Genomic DNA, 16,219 nt, shown 5'->3' with positions numbered 1-16,219 from the left:
CTAGCTATTATTGGGACCAAATAGCCTCTAAAATTAACACAATTTTCTAGGCCTCAATTTTGTTTTCATGAGACTCTTGCTTATACTGTTTTTGTTTTATAAATTTTCACCTAAACTGAATTTGTTTTGGCTGGATATTCAGGTAGCTTTCTATTTATAGATTGCAACACAATCTATAATTCAGAATTACCTCAGAGACAGTAATATCTGGTGGGCTTCAAAATTTTTAGCAACCAGTTCTCTGCCCGGTTGCTGGGTGGCCGTGGCCATGGAGGACATGGCCTAGTCGGCTTCCTTCATCACAGCAGGGGGGGGGGGCATTTGGCGTTTTCGCCGTCCCCAGGCTCTGAAGGTTTTCCTTGAGTCTTCAGGTCAACAATTGCCTCTCTGGGCTCCAGAGGTCCTTTGGAGGCCAGAAATGGGCCTTGTTTACGGCCTTCCAGGGCCTCCGGGAGGCCCATTTTTCACCCTCAGCATCTAAAATGGGCTGCTTACCTGGCATCTAAAATGGGCTGCGTGGAGACTCCTGGGAGGGGAGGGGCAGGGTGGGCAGGGCCAGCCAGGGGTCAGATTTGCCAGTTTGCTGAACCGGTCATTAAAAATGATAAAATTAGCTATTGGTTCACCTGAACCAGGGAGAACCGGTAGCAGCCCATCCCTGAGTCAAACACAAAAGCAGCAGAAAGTAAATCAACTGGAGATATCTCATTATTGTGCTTTCAGTAATGTTGGTAATTGCCCCAGATAAATCTGTTTCATGTTTGCTTCACTTTTTCTTTTCCTGAAAGCATCGGAGACTATGTGGGAGGGAGCTGAAGAAAGTTGCTTTATATGTTAGAGAAAAGGTTATTCTTTCTGCAAACTTCAAAATTTAAAACACGATCGCGCGGATCAGATTTTACTTGCCAATTAATAAACCAGGTAATACAGTTTTCATTTATTTATTTTTATTTATCTATCACATTTAGAAACCACCCATCTTCCTCACAGAGCAATATGATACAGTTCAATATAAAAAAAATTTTTTGATTTATATTCTATATTATTTTTATAAATAGTTCAAAGCATTAAACATACTTAATATTCCGTTTTCCTCCTCCTTACCACAACAACAACCCTGTGAGGTGGCTTGGGCTGAGAATGATTGGCCCAAAATTATCCAGTCAAGCTTTCATGCTTATGGTGGGACTAGAACTCGCAGTGGGAATCTGTAGAGCTAGCAAAATCCAAACCCCTTTGCTAAATTAAATTGTCCAATTCTTCAGCAAAGCAGTTTTCTATTGAGTCTGTCTAACTCCTTTTCAAAGAACAATAAGCTATTTAAGACATACTTGAGAATCCTTCAGGTAGGACAACAGCGGATGCTTCAGAAGAAGCTAGATAGTTGGTCTCTCCTATATATAACCAAACCAAAATGATTATTTGAAATTATACTCAGGAGCTGGAGGAGAACAGGAGGAACAAGTATGCATCAGCCACACATGCCAGCCACTAACCATGTAATCAATTACTGTATGATGTTGATGAAATTCATATATGTTCATAAATATGTGCAAAAATTGTGTTGAAGAGAGAGGAAAATACTTTACAACTGGACAGCTAAAGTTGACCTTAAGCTACTTATTTGGCTGAAGATAAGAAGTAAAAGGTACAAGAACTCATATGTTAAAAACAGCACATTTGTATCCATATTTAGGAGGACATGAGGATAAACCGACAGCCCAAGAACCTGCACAGATTTAGGCTATTGTTTTAACAGATAAACAGATTGGAAGGGACCTTGTAGGTCATCTAGTCCAACCCCTCAACCAAGCAGAAGACCCTACATCATTTCTGACAGGTGGCAGTCCAATCTCTTCTTAAAAGCTTCTAGTGGTGAAGCTCCCACAACTTCTGAAGGCAAGCTGTTCCATTGGCTGATTGCTTTCACTGATAGAAAAATTTTCCTTATTTTCAGGTTAAATTTCTCCTTGTTCAGTTTCTATTCATTATTCCTTGTCTGGCCTTCATGTGCTTTGTAAAATAGATTGACCCCTTCCTCTTTGTGGCAGCCCCTCAAATATTGGAACACTGCTATCGTGTCTCCCCTGGTCCTTCTCTAGACTAGCCGTGCCCAGTTCCTGTAACCGTTCTTCATATGTTTTAACCTACAGTCCCCAAATCATCTCAGTTGCTCTTCTCTGCACTTTTTTTTAGAGTCTCTAGAGTCTCAACATCTTTTTTATACTGTGGTGACCAAAACTGGATGCAGTACTCTAGGTGTGGTCTTACTAAGATTTTATGGAGTAGTGTTAGTACCTCACTTGATCTTAATTGTATCCCTCTGTTAAAGCAACTTAGGGTTGCATTGGCTTTTTTGGCTGCTACCGCACACTGTTGGTTACTTGATTGTCCACTAGGACTCCAGATCCCTCTCACAGTTACTGCTATTGAGCCTGGTTTCACCCAGTCTATATGTGTACTTTTGGTTTTTCTTCCCATGTGTAAAACTACTTTTCTCTTGAGCCTATCTTCTAGGGTGTTGGCTATTCCTACCATGTGGGAATAAAACTTTGGCTTGGGTTTGGGTAATGATCAATCTAATACTTTGTACATACATGCTTGTTTAAAGGTCACTGAGATAGTGTAAGGAAATTTCACAATGAGAACGATAAGAATAAACACAAGGAACTAGGAAACAGCTCAGACAGCAATACACAAGTCTCAGACATCAATACACAAGTCTATACTATATCTGAACTATTGTAACCCATTATGTGATTATGCTTGCTATGTTTACCATGTACAAAAATCTCAATAAAAGGAAGCGCTGGATTTTGCTCTGGGCTCTCATCCCGAGAACACTCGCTTGTGTCTCATCTTTTCCATGAGAGACCACCACAAGTGGTGACCCCGACGTGATTCACGGCAGGTGGTACGTGTCCGGACCTCTGTGTTTCCTCGCCTGGAATAGGTAAAGTACGTACTTAACTATTGCTGGACAATAGGATTTTTCAGGAAACATGGGGGGAAAACTTTCTCAGCCACAGGAACGTCATGTTAGTGAGCTGCTGAAGTTAGTCAGGACAAATTTCTTTATCTTTAAATCATCCGGAGGGGAGCACATTACCTTTCAAAAGGTAATGTGAAAAAGCTGCTGCAAGAGATCTGGCGGCAATGCCCCTGGTACTCAGAGAGGGGCTCTTTAAAGTTAGACATGTGGAGGAGAATTGGAACTATCCTTCATGAGGAACCACGGGCAACAGCTGAAATTTTGACATATTGGAAGGTTGTTATGACTGCTTTAGAGACCCAGCAACAACCTCTTTTAAAACCTTTAGTAGAACCTCCTCCTTATAAAGGAGTTGTGTTGTACCCTCCGACTCCAAAACTGGAGTATGTTTTCTCACCCCCAACAGCGCCTATGCCTGTGGAGGAGAAACCCCAGCCACAAATGGGAAAAGTTCAAGCAATGATGCATCAGGCTTTCAATGAGGGGAAATTAGAGCCTGATGAGATTCCCCAGATGAATTTGTTTCCAGTTAATAGGCAAGTGGATGCTCAAGGCAACATGCAGGCGGAATGGGTTCCAATTCCGTTGGCAGTACTTAGGGAAATCAAGAAAGCCGTTAAAGATTACGGTATTCAAAGTCCTTTTACAAAGGGTCTCCTGACAAGTTTGGCTACCTCACACATGATTCCTAATGACTGGAAAGATTTAATGAGAATGATATTGAGCTCTACTCAGTATGTGGTTTTTGATTCAGAGTACCAAAGGGAAGCTATCACTAGGGGATGGAATTCGGGGGGGCTGTATACGCCAGACCAAATCTATGGGGCAGGCTTGTTTGAATCCACTGCTGATCAAGCTACTAATTTGCCTGATCACGTATTTCCCGTGGTTATGGCGGCTGTCCTTGGAGTGTTGTCCCGCATCCAGGATGTGGGAACCCCGGCACGGTCTTTTTCTCAAATTAAGCAAACAGCATCTGAGTCTTATAACGAATTTGTGGAAAGGCTACAATTGGCTATTACCTGGCAAATTTCTAATGAGGAAGCGGCAAAGGAACTTTTGCTGAGATCGGCAGTCGAAAATGCAAGCGCTGACTGCAAGCGTATCTTACAGCCTTTGGTGGCTAGAGGTGAGGTTACTCTGGCTGATCTGTTAAAGGCATGTGCAGTGGTGGGTTCTCAGGCTTACAACATGGAGACTTTGGCTATGGCATTACAAAGAGGGATGAAACCTATGGGAAACTGTTTTAATTGTGGGAAGCCTGGCCATTTTAAAGCCCAGTGCCAAGCCCCTGGGGTGGGGGGAATGGCGTTTAACAAAAACAAAAATAAGGACGTCCGCCCGAAGTCGGTCTGTCCGAAATGCAAAAAAGGGTTTCATTGGGCAAATCAATGTCGCTCTGATCAGAACCAAAATTTGGGAAACTAAATTTGGGGCGTGTAGCTAGCCCCACTCCCAAGGCTGTTACAAAGGCATGGCCTGCAACTACCAGGAGTGCAGGCTTGGGTTTAAAAATGTTGCACTCAATTGATGTTGCACTAATGAAGTGTACATTGAGGACACTCATTTGCATGGGCCACTGCCAGAAAAAACAGTGGGATTGGTACTTCCCAGGTCATTTGCATCAATAAAAAAGGTTCTTTGTTATTCCAGGGGTTATTGATCAAGATTATAAAGGGGTTATTAAGATACAATTGTACACTGATACTCCTGCATCATTAATGGCCGGTGAATCTATTGCCCAGCTATTATTGCTTCCATACATTCCTATGAATCCTTTAATTGGGAACCCACGAACTGGCGGTTTTGGGTCCACTGAAATGGCCAGTTCTCCAGTTGCTGCAGAATTGCTAGCTCTGACAAAAGAGTTGACTACAGACCAACCTAAAATGACAATTGAAATTCAGGGAAAATCATTTTCTGGCCTTATAGATTCCGGAGCAGATGTCTCTGTGACACGCCAAAAGGAATGGCCAAATGAATGGGCGCTTGAGGACTCTCTGGCTGTTCGTGGAGTAGGTGGTATGCAGTTTGCAAGAAGTAGTGTACACTGGTTGACGGCATTGCATAGAGCAACTGGTGAGACCGCAAGGATTCAACCTATTGTGTTGCCCCTGCATGTAAACTTGTGGGGTAGAGATTTGCTGTCACAGTTCCGCACAAAAATTGTTATTGGATAATGGAAAAGTTACAACTGTTAACCTCTCAGCCAGTTTGGATTGACCAATGGCCACTTCCACAGGAAAAACTTGTAGCTTTACATCAATTGGTAGCTGAGCAGCTACAATTAGGCCACATTGAGCCAACCTCTAGTCCGTATAACACTCCGGTGTTTGTTATCAAAAAGAAAAATGGAAAATGGAGATTTTTACATGATTTGAGAGCTGTCAATACCATCCTTCAACCAATGGGAGCGTTACAATGTGGCTTGCCTAACCTTAACCTGATCCCGCGCAATTGGGATCTAGTTGTAGTAGATTTGCGGGATTGCTTCTTTTCTATCCCTTTGCATGCAGATGACAAGCAATTATTTGCCTTTACCGTACCTGAGTTGAATAGCAATGCACCTACCTTTCGTTACCAATGGAAGGTTTTGCCACAAGGAATGCTAAACAGTCCAACGATGTGCCAGACATATGTTCGAACAGCTCTGGCTCCATTCAGAACCTCCCATCCTGGGTGGAAGGTTTACCATTACATGGATGATATTTTAATTGCAGCTCCCAGCCCACCGGGAATGGTTAAGGCAATGTTACCTTGCCTTAAACAGGTATTATTGCGATTTGGACTTCATATTGCCCCAGAAAAAATTCAAAGTCAAACGCCATATGCCTACCTAGGGCATAAGGTCCTTGCAACCTACGCTCATCCAGTCATTCCGGAAATCAAAATTGAGGAAAAAAATTCTCTAGTAAAATTACAACAAATACTAGGAACAATTAACTGGGTTAGACCCTACCTGGGGTTAACTACAGCGGTGCTCCAGCCCTTGTTCTTGGCCCTAAAGGGCTCCGCAAGGCTGGATTCTGCTATAACATTATCAGCAGAACAAAGGGAGGTACTGGCACACGTAAATGCGGCTTTAACGCAGAGTTGGGTTGATTGATGCATTCCTGATACCCCATTTGCTTTGGCAATTTTACAAACTCCAGCCTTGCCTACGGCAGCTTTATTTCAATTACATGAGGCACAGGTTTATATCACTGAATGGTTACATTTGCAGAATACTCCCAGAAAAACAGTTTCTACTATGGCTATGCTTTATAGTGAGTTAATCATCAAAGGCCGGAATCGCAGTATGCATTTATATGGCTTAGATCTAGTTCAGTTATTTTTACCTATCTCCCTCACTTTGTGGGAAACTTGGTATAGTCAATCCATTGAATTGCAGATTGCTCTTGAAAATTGGCCAGGGAAGATTTCTTACCATACCCCCAGTGATCCCCGTTTCCAGTTGCTTCGAAACGTATCTGTAAATTTTAATTCAGTTATTGCTAAGCAGCCCGTTGAAGGTGTGACCGTTTATGCAGATGGTGGTAAGACCTATGGCGCTTGTGCATGGAGACAGGAAGGGGTATGGAAAACAAAGATTACCACTCCTCAGCAATCAGCACAAAGGGCTGAATTAGCTGCTGCTATTTTGGCCTTACAGGAATTTGCGCAAGAACTGCTAAATCTAATTGTGGATTAGATTTACGTTTATCAATTGATACTTAACATTGAATTTGCTTATCTTTCCCCATCTGCTGATGCTAATCTTATGAGTTTGTTTTTAGCCCTGCAAAGCTGTCTTCATTCTCACATACATTCTTTGCATATCGTACATATTCGCAGCCACCAGCCACTTCCCGGGGAGCTGCAGGAAGGGAATGACGTGGCCGACGCAACCACCTCGGCCATGTCATGTGTCTCGCTTTGCCCTGTTACTCCGTGGGACTCACATAGCTATTTTCATCAAAATGCCAAAGCTCTTTGTAAACAATTCAGTCTCACTGCTGCAGAAGCAGCAGCTATTATCCAGCAATGTCCTAGTTGCAGTGCCCAATCCAGTGCTCTTCCTCAAGGAGTAAATCCTCGAGGGACATCTGCTTGTCAGCTATGGCAGATGGATGTCACACAACACCCTCCTTTCAAACCATGGCACCATCTGCATGTCACCGTTGATACCTATTCAGGATTTATTATGGTAACACCTCAACGAGGAGAGACTACAAAACATGTAGTCAACCATTGTCTCCGTACCTTCACACATGTTGGGCCACCAATGGAGATAAAAACCGATAATGGCCCTGCTTACGTCAGCACCGCCTTTGCGGAATTTTGTCATCGATGGTCAATTATACATAAATTTGGCATACCCTACAATTCCACTGGTCAGGCCATTGTGGAATGAGCTAATCAGACACTCAAACAAGCACTCCTTCATATAAAAACGAAAACGGGGGAAGTGGATGGATATGGTTTGCCTTACATACAAAACATTCTTAATATTACCTTATATACTTTAAATTTTCTAAACATAACAGGATCTCCTGCTGCTACAGCAGCCAGTAGGCATTTTGCTTCCTCCCCTTCTGCAGGAGCGCCAAGACTGAAAGTTCGGTATAGGAGACTGCCAGATCCAACGTGGAGAGGACCTGTCCCGCTGATAACTTGAGACCGAGGATATGCTGCCGTTGAAGATGAGGGGACAGTTGTTTGGGTTCCTGCTCGCTGTGTGCGTCCTTATCATCAGCCAAAGGGGCAAGGGGGTGGATTTGGGGGAATGGAAAAGAAACACGTTGATCCAGGACATGGGGAAACTAGCAAACCTTTATAACAAAACTGATTGTTGGGTATGTATGCACATGCCAACTCACAAAACATCAGGGCTTCCAATGGTTGCAGTACCTCTGGCCAAAGGCGACTGGTATAAGGGACAATGCTATGGTTGTTCGGGGACGTGGTCTAGCAGTTGGACTCCAAGTAACATAACTACCTTACACCTTGGAAGCCAGATCCAAGAGGTGGCGGGTATCTGCTGGACCCACAATGAGACGGTAGAGAATATGACTTACTTGGGAACATATCCGTTTTGCAACAAAACAATTGTTATTGGCAATGGAAGTCGGGTTTATTCGGGTGACATGAAAACAAAAAATCTAACTTACTTTGTACACAACATTTCTTATTTTGATATCCTATCTTTGATCAATGAAAATGGGTGCCCATATATTCCTGCCACATGTTGTCCCACCACGACAGAAAACCAGTTGTCTAAATGTGCGAATGGGACTAACGCACCATCGTCCACTTATTTGGCTATGTTAATGGAGTCCTTTGCAAAACTAATCTATGTTGAGCCAGGTAAGGTTGGTCATCTCCTGGGAGCAAATTTATGGTTGCTATGTGGCCGGATGGCCTATGATCGCATGCCAGCATGATGGAAAGGGGTCTGCACCTTTGGGAAAGTAATCCCATCTCATGTCATTTCAAAATCTTTGGGGACTGCTCATATCCGCAATGCGCGTTCTGCAACGGAAGTAAACTCTGTTTTGACCCATGACTACTGGACACAGATATCAAGGGGAATGATTCCCCCTTTAGGAGTCATGATGAACTATAGAGATTTGCATCATTTAAACAATTGGACAGTTACTATGTTTAATGACACCATTAAAACGCTAAGGCTGCTTGAAGAAGAGCAAGGCAAAATTCGTGACTTTGTCCTGCAAACCGGTGGATACTATTCTGGCTGCGCAGGGGGGAGTTTGTGCTGTGGTTCATACGCATTGTTGCATGTATATCTCTGATTATTCCCCAACATTACAGCTTCTATACGGCATGTGGAACAAACCTTGAAGGAGAATCCATTACAATCGGAGGGTGAGAGACTGGACGTGTGGTCTGCACTTTGGTCCTGGTTGCCAAATGGTTCATGGATTCGTCACCTAGTTGTTGGAGTGATATTGCTTATTATACTTTCTCTCTGTGCATGCTGTTATATCCAATGTCTCCCTGGACTTTTAGGAATGTGTCGGGTGAAGCTTCCGGAAGGAGAACTGCTGTTGCAGATGGCGAAAAGCTACCGAGGCATCCGCGATCATCAAAAAACTAAAACAGGGGAGATGTGGGAATAAAACTTTGGCTTGGGTTTGGGTAATGATCAATCTAATACTTTGTACATACATGCTTGTTTAAACGTCACTGAGATAGTGTAAGGAAATTTCACAATGAGAACGATAAGAATAAACACAAGGAACTAGGAAACAGCTCAGACAGCAATACACAAGTCTATACTATATCTGAACTATTGTAACCCATTATGTGATTATGCTTGCTATGTTTACCATGTATAAAAATCTCAATAAAAGGGAGCGCTGGATTTTGCTCTGGGCTCTCATCCCGAGAACACTCGCTTGTGTCTCATCTTTTCCATGAGAGACCACCACACTGCCATCTTAATATCATCCACAGATCTGGTTCCCCTTCTATTCCTTCATCTAAGTCAGTTATGAAGATATTGAAGAGTACTGGGCCTAAGATGGAACTTTGTGGTACCCCACCGATTACTTCCCTCCATGTAGATATAGTACCATAAAGGACTATTTGTTGAGTACAGTTTATCAGCCAGTTACAAATCCATCTGGTGGTGAAGTTATCTATCCTACTTTTTTTCTAGCCTACCAAGATGTAGGTTGTGGTCTACTTTGTCGAATGCCTTGCTGAAGTCTAAATATACTATGTCTACCATATTTTGCTGGTGTACTAATTTAGTGACTATGTTGAAGAATGAAATAAGATTGGTTTGGCATGATCTGTTTTTAACAAATCCATGCTGACTTCTAGTTATTACTTTACTTGTTTCTAGTTGTTGACAGATCTGTTTTTTTAATGTTTTGCAGTATCTTCCTGGGTACTGATGTCAACCTTTTCACATATATGTTTAGGAAACAGGTATCCTCTGTTTGGCACTCCTCCTGTTATGGATTCCTTAATTTCATAGCTGTATCATTTGAGTAACAGAATAACAGTTTTGAAAGGGACCTTGGAAATTTTCTAGTCCAATCCTCTGCTCAAGCAAGAAACCCTATACCATTTCAAACAAATGGTTGTCCAGTCTCTTCTTAAAAACCTGTGATGGAGCATCCACAGCCTCTGAAGGATATCCATTCCAATGGTTAATTGTTATCTCTGTCAGGAAATTTCTCCTTAGTTCTAGATTGCTTCTTTTCTTGATTAGTTTTTATCTGTTGCTTCTTGTCTAATGGGCATAGTCAGGGAAAATGGAGCAGGGAATGGTGACCCTCGAGGGAGCTACTGGATCCACTTCGGAGGATGTTTGTGGAGCCCTCTGGGGCAGCCAAAGCAGAGGCAGTGGAGGGGTGCCGAGGAACCAGTCCTATGGCAGTCCCAACCAACTGAACCAGCTGCACAGCTAGATTTGGAACCCACAATGATAACCCCAGGGCCTTCAGGAGTGTTGGGACAACACAAGCAAGTAGCAGCCTTCGAGTGGAGACCTTCGAGGCCCCTGGAACTTAGGGAGTCCAGGGAATGGAGGCTCCAACCGTTGTTGCGGAGCCAGTCGCTTGCAGGGCTACCCAAGAAATTCAATCAGCTGAGTGTGGGACCCACCACTCAGATGTTCCCATATCTGATCCAGTCTGGTTGGAATCTACCCTAGCCTACATTCTACTTTCCAGGCTCAGGGAGCACAGCGGTCCAAAGTGGGACTTCAGCTTCATTCCACTCGACACTGGCCGGACCAAGATTCAGCTTTCCGCTTTGGACCCAATCTGTCAGAGACATGGCCCAGCAGAGTACAGCAGCTGGACAACACCCCAGACCCCTGTGGCACTCAAGCCCAGGGAGGAATGAGAGGATTACCCAGGCCTGCCCATCTTCTTCTGTCAGAGCCTCCCAGGTTAACACCAGCTGACCAAATACTTCCTGGATGGGACTTTTACCCAGGCCAGAGTAGATCCAGTACCAGTGGGTGCAGGCTCCCATCCCACCACTGATCCCACCAGCTGCAGCAGCCCCGCCAGCAGCTGCTCCCGGCAATTTCTAGTAACCTTTGATGACACCCTGGGAAGCTGGCCTATTTCCTAAACCGAATCTGGGCTCACATCGGTATGGGGCTCAATATCAGTTAGATCAAGACATGATTTTGGTCATTGCAGATAATATGAGAGAGTGGGAAGCCACAGACTGGATTGCTCAACTCCACGATGAAGAAGTCCCAGAGTTGAAAGATGTGGGCAAGTTCTTGCAGTCTCTAAGAGCCCAATTTGAGGACATGGGAAACGGGGAGAAAGCTGAGGCTGAAATCAAAGGACTGAAACAGCGCAGTTGGCCCCCCAAGGTTTCTTTCAACATATAAATAACAAGAAAAAAAACAAGGAAACAGTTGGTCCGCTAAAGAGAGAAGATGGCAAAGAAGTAACAGGCAACAGAGAGAAAGCAGAGCTGCTGAACTCATTCTTTGCATCAGCCTTCACGCAAAAAGAAACTATAGCCCAACCTACCAAAAACATAACTGTAAAAGACAGACTAGAAATAAAAGTTAAAATAAGAAAAAAAAAATAGTAAGAGAGCACCTATTTGATCTCAATGAACACAAATCACACCCCAGAGTTCTAAAGGAACTGGCATCTCAGAACCCAACTGCATCACATCTTTCAAAAATTCTGGGACACCAAGGAACTATCAGAGGATTGGAAAAGAGCTGATGTGGTTCCCATCTTGAAAAAGGGGAAAAAAAACAGATCCAGGAAACTATAGACCAATCAGCCTAACATCAATACCCAGGAAGATACTGGAAAAGATAATGAAAAAACCAGATCTGCCAACATCTAGAAACAAGCAAAATAATAACTAGCAGTCAGCACAGGTTTGTTAAAAATACATCATGCCAAACCAATCTTATTTTATTTTTCAACATAATGATTAAATTAGTAGACCAGCGAAATACTATGGACACAATATACTTAGACTTCAGCAAGACATTCAACAAAGTGGACCACAACCTATTTCTTGGGAAGCTACAAAAAAGTGGGATAGATAGAATCACTTCCAGATGGATTCGCAACTGGCTGACAAACCGTAGTCAACAAGTAATGCATAATGGATCTAAGTCTACATGGAGGGGTGCCATAAGCAGTTGCGTGCCATAAGGTTCCGTCTTAGGTCCAGTACTTTTCAAATATCTTCATAAATGACTTAGATGAAGGAATGGAAGGGGATCTTACCAAATTTGCAGGTGATACTAAGCTGGCAGGAATAGCTAACACCCAAGAAGATAGGCTCAAGATCCCGATGGGCCCTATCTAACAAAATGAAATTCAATGTAGGGAAAAATAAAGTCCTACACTTAGGCAAGAAAAACCAAAAACACACATATAGATTGGGTGAAACCACAGTAACTGTGAGAGTGATCTTGGAGTCTTAGTGGACAACCAGCTAAATATGAGCCAGCAGTGTGCAGCGGCAGCCAAAAAAGCCAATGCAATCCTAAGTTGCATTAACAGAGGATACAATCAAGATCAAATGAGGTACTGGGCTTCCAGTTTTGAGCCTCCCCGAAGACGGACTGCTGACCGTGATTGTGCGTGGCTTTGTCCGTGCTTCGGTGTCAGAGAGCTCCAACCTTTTAGATTTGGGGCAGAAGCTGCCTTGTAGGGGCGGCAGAGAAAGGGGAGACCATCAGCCAGGTAGAGGGGAGCCGCAAATCCCGCCCCCCTGTTTGGCAAAGCTCCCTCCTGAAGACGCCTGAAGCCATGGTAAAAATGGCTACCCTGAAGGGGAGAATTAGATTGGAATAAGTATTGGGAAGGAGAGTGTGGAAGAAGCGAACAGCAGGAGGAACAGGACGATATAATTAAATGGAAACTACCCTCTGGATTAACGTTACAAAGTATCTTTAAGTAAGTACTCAAAGCGGAGAATTGAAAGAAGTTTTAAAAAAGGTGTGAATTGCCTTTGACAGTGACAGAGCTTCGAGCCGAGAGAGGTAGAAGCTGCAGAAGGAATTATACAACTAACTTGGATGAGTATATCTTGATTTTATATAAGCACTAATTCAAGCTGAACTAGAGATCGTTAAAGAGGAAACATATTAATTGGATTTGATCTTTTTGGAAGATTGTGGTTTGAAAAGCTCTGAATAATTGGGAAGGAAATAGAAAAGAGGAGGTGTGGATTTGTTAGAACAAAGAGTGTCATCTGAATTAAATTCAACTTGACCTTTTTTAAAAAACCCTGTTTCTTAAAAATATAAGGAAAATTGATACAATAAAATAAGAGTTTTGGAAAATTGAAATATTGAAGCAAAGAAAGACACATGAAGATTCTGCCCTTGGATTAATTGTTGATTCTGTTATGGACTTGGTATTGGACTAGCTGAGGACTAAAAGTTGAGAGGAAGGAAACAAAAGCAGACTGTTGGAAATTAACTTTAAAGACACTAACTGAATTAAATAAAAAATTGTAAAATGGCAATATCTCTTCAGGCACTAAAAATGGAACTTGGAAGCATTAAGGAAACTTTACAAGAAAGAGATGAAACCCTGGGCTTCGTTTTTAAATTTTTTGAAGAGGCGATTGCAGAGTATGAACAACAAAGATAAAGTACAGAAGAAGAGGTGGAGCAAATTTCAGAAGGGGCCATCTTTAATCACCATCAAGAACAAAGGAATCCAGAGGGAAAGAGAAAAAGAATTGGGAATAAATATTGGAGGTCTGGGAAATTGAATAAAGAGGGAAATATCCAGAAAATAAAAAAGGGGGAAAGAATCAGCAGAAATTTGAAGGGCGGAAGGTAGCTAAAAATAGAGAGGAGGTTAAAAACTGGAGTGAAATAATAAAGGGGGAAATGTTAGGGGAAAGAAAGGAAAAGAAACAGGATTTGGGAAAGGAATATGGGAATTTTTAAAAATGGGGGTAAATTTCTTACACAGAGATAATGGCTGAATGATACTGGGAGAGGGGATTCTGCAAGGTGCTGGGGAATAATATAGATATATTTGTAGTTGTGAAATAGGGACATATAAGATGGATAATAGAATTGTTATTTTTTGGCAATACTCCCTTTCTTTATGTTTAAGAGGCAAATACAATAAATACATGGAATATGTTTATCAAATATATTGAAATACTTGAGGATTGGAATGCTGATTTTCTTCTTTATTTCTTTTGGTTTAAATATGAATGGAATAATTAATAGAATATGTGTAATAAATAGATTGAAATAAATGAAATGATATAGGAGGAGAGCTGAAATGAAATTGGTATTAGGGTTTAGGATTAAATGTGTAAATAAATATGTCCTTTTTCTTTTCTGAAATTGTAGATAAATTTTATGGAATTAAGAATGGGAAACCATGCAGAATCTGATTTATATATGTTATGTAGTTTTAAAGGGGATTAGTAATTTAAAGTTGTAGGTAATAAAATGCTAAATATTTGATGTGATTTAAAAGGGGAAATAATAAATGAATGTGTAACTTTGAGGTGGCGCACTTAAATTGATATTAAAGTGGGGAAACCAATTTACAGAAGAAGTGTTACTAATTAGAAATTAAGAGGATTATACAAATGTGACAATTAAAAGTATTACAGTACAATAACTATGAAGTTAATATATGTGAATTAAATTATGAGAAGCACTTGGAATAATATAACAAAATAGAAAGTGCATAAAAATATTGTTAAGACTAGAAATTGAATATAAAAATTGAATATGTAAACTATGGTCATATTTGTACGTATATGGGAAATAAAAAGGGGGGGAAAGAATCAGCAGAATCATGCTGTTCACTAAAAAGAGATGTTAAAATGTAGAAAACTGAATAAAACTTGTTTTTAAAAAAAGATCAAATGAGGTACTAATACCACTCTATAAAGCCTTAGTAGGACCACACCTAGAGTATTGCATCCAGTTTTGGTCACCACACTATAAAAAGATGTCGAGACTCTAGAAAAAGTGCAGAGAAGAGCAACCAGGATTAGGGGACTAGAGCAGCAGTCGCCAACCAATGGGCCCACTGGTGGGCCGTGAGAAAATTTTAGTGGGCCACAGAGAAATCTCACCCCCAGAGCACCCCCACAAAGCAATTAATCCAGGCTGCGCAGAAACACAAGGCTGCGCCACCCACAAGGCCTGTGGGAACACTCCCCGCCCACTCACTCCTTACCCGGTAAACTTACCTGCTAAATTGCTATTTTTCCTTTTTCCGACTATCATCTGTTCTGCTGTGCCGGGAGATTTAGATTAGCTAGGAAGCAGGAAATGGTTGGATTTCTTCAGTGGTGGTATTCAACCGGTTCTGCCCGGGTCTGGAGAGCCGGTAGCGGTGATGAGCAGTGGAGACCGAACTGGTTCTCTTCACTGCTCTGTGTTTGGCCCACCCGCCCGCCCAGGCTCCCATATTCACTTTTATGGCCAGAATTCAAAGCACAGCTGCTTTGCGTGGTGCAGAATAGCGCCGCGCAGCAGCTGCTGCAGCAACCACCATTGTGCGGGCTTGCAGGAGGCAAGTTAGAAAGCCTCTGCCCCTGTGCAAAGTGCATGTTTGGCACGTGCATGCATGCTAAGTGTGTGCATGCATGCAAAGCGCGGCCACCAAGCCACGCCCACTGAACTGGTGGCAACTTTATTTGAATACCACCACTGGATTTCTTGCTTTATAGCTAGTCTTTAGATCTTCAGCTCAGCACAGCCAAACCTCTCTTAGGTCTAAAAGTTTGCTTGTAAGTAAATTCAGTATAGACTCATGGCAAGCAAATTTGAGAGACTGAGTTAGCCAATGGCAGATAAATAGATCACTGAATGATTCTGTGAGCAACTTAATCTGCCTGCTTTGCCTGATTTTGGGTAAAAGTTGCTCTTTTTTTATAAAAAAATTCAATATTTATATAAATATTTATAATATTTACATACAAGCCATGCCCAGTCAGTCACATGACCACCAAGCCAAACCCACAAATTAGGCCACACCCACACAACCGGTTAGTGGTCCCTGGGATCTAAAATTATGAATTTGGTGGTCCCTGAGGTCCAAAAGGTTGGCAACCCCTGCTTTAAACGTTTCAACTTTGAACTGAAGCACATCCCAGGAGAGAAGAACAAACTGGCTGATGCTTTGTCAATAAAACCTCAGTTCAACAGCCAATGGGAGGAAGTTGTGCATGGTGTAGTGCCCCAGTCTCAACAAGCTGCCCAAGTCACTACCTGAAGCCTAACCA

General features: G+C 42.2%; 2 protein-coding genes across 4 annotated transcripts in view; one reads left to right on the top strand and one right to left on the bottom strand.

Moving 5' to 3' along the window:
* Positions 1–16,219, bottom strand: part of YIPF2 (Yip1 domain family member 2) — a 453,467-nt gene that overhangs the window by 320,799 nt on the left and 116,449 nt on the right. The gene's annotated exons all lie outside the window — the stretch shown is intronic.
* LOC148127197 (endogenous retrovirus group K member 10 Gag polyprotein-like) lies at positions 3,116–9,378 on the top strand. 3 transcript variants are annotated; one of them, XM_087926068.1, is made up of 2 exons: positions 3,116–5,007; positions 9,002–9,378. In XM_087926068.1, the coding sequence occupies exon 1, from the start codon at positions 3,197–3,199 to the stop codon at positions 4,418–4,420; it is 1,224 nt and encodes a 407-aa protein (XP_087782194.1). In that variant the 5' UTR covers positions 3,116–3,196; the 3' UTR covers positions 4,421–5,007; positions 9,002–9,378. The 3 variants fall into 3 exon arrangements, with proteins under 3 accessions (XP_087782194.1, XP_087782193.1, XP_087782192.1); XM_087926067.1 differs by having other exon boundaries at positions 7,573–9,378; XM_087926066.1 differs by having other exon boundaries at positions 3,116–5,179; positions 6,086–9,378.

The sequence above is a fragment of the Pseudonaja textilis genome, chromosome 2 (genome assembly GCF_049901715.1).
Source record: "Pseudonaja textilis isolate UNSWEBS1 chromosome 2, rPseTex1.2, whole genome shotgun sequence".
Classification (NCBI taxonomy): domain Eukaryota; kingdom Metazoa; phylum Chordata; class Lepidosauria; order Squamata; family Elapidae; genus Pseudonaja; species Pseudonaja textilis.
The sequence above is the reverse complement of the archived record's forward strand: the minus strand, read 5'-3'. Positions and strand labels throughout refer to the sequence as shown.

Coding starts and splice junctions, on each gene's coding strand:
- LOC148127197 (XM_087926068.1), top strand. CDS start 3,197: ATGTGGAGGAGAATTGGAACTATCCTTCATGAGGAACCACGGGCAACA.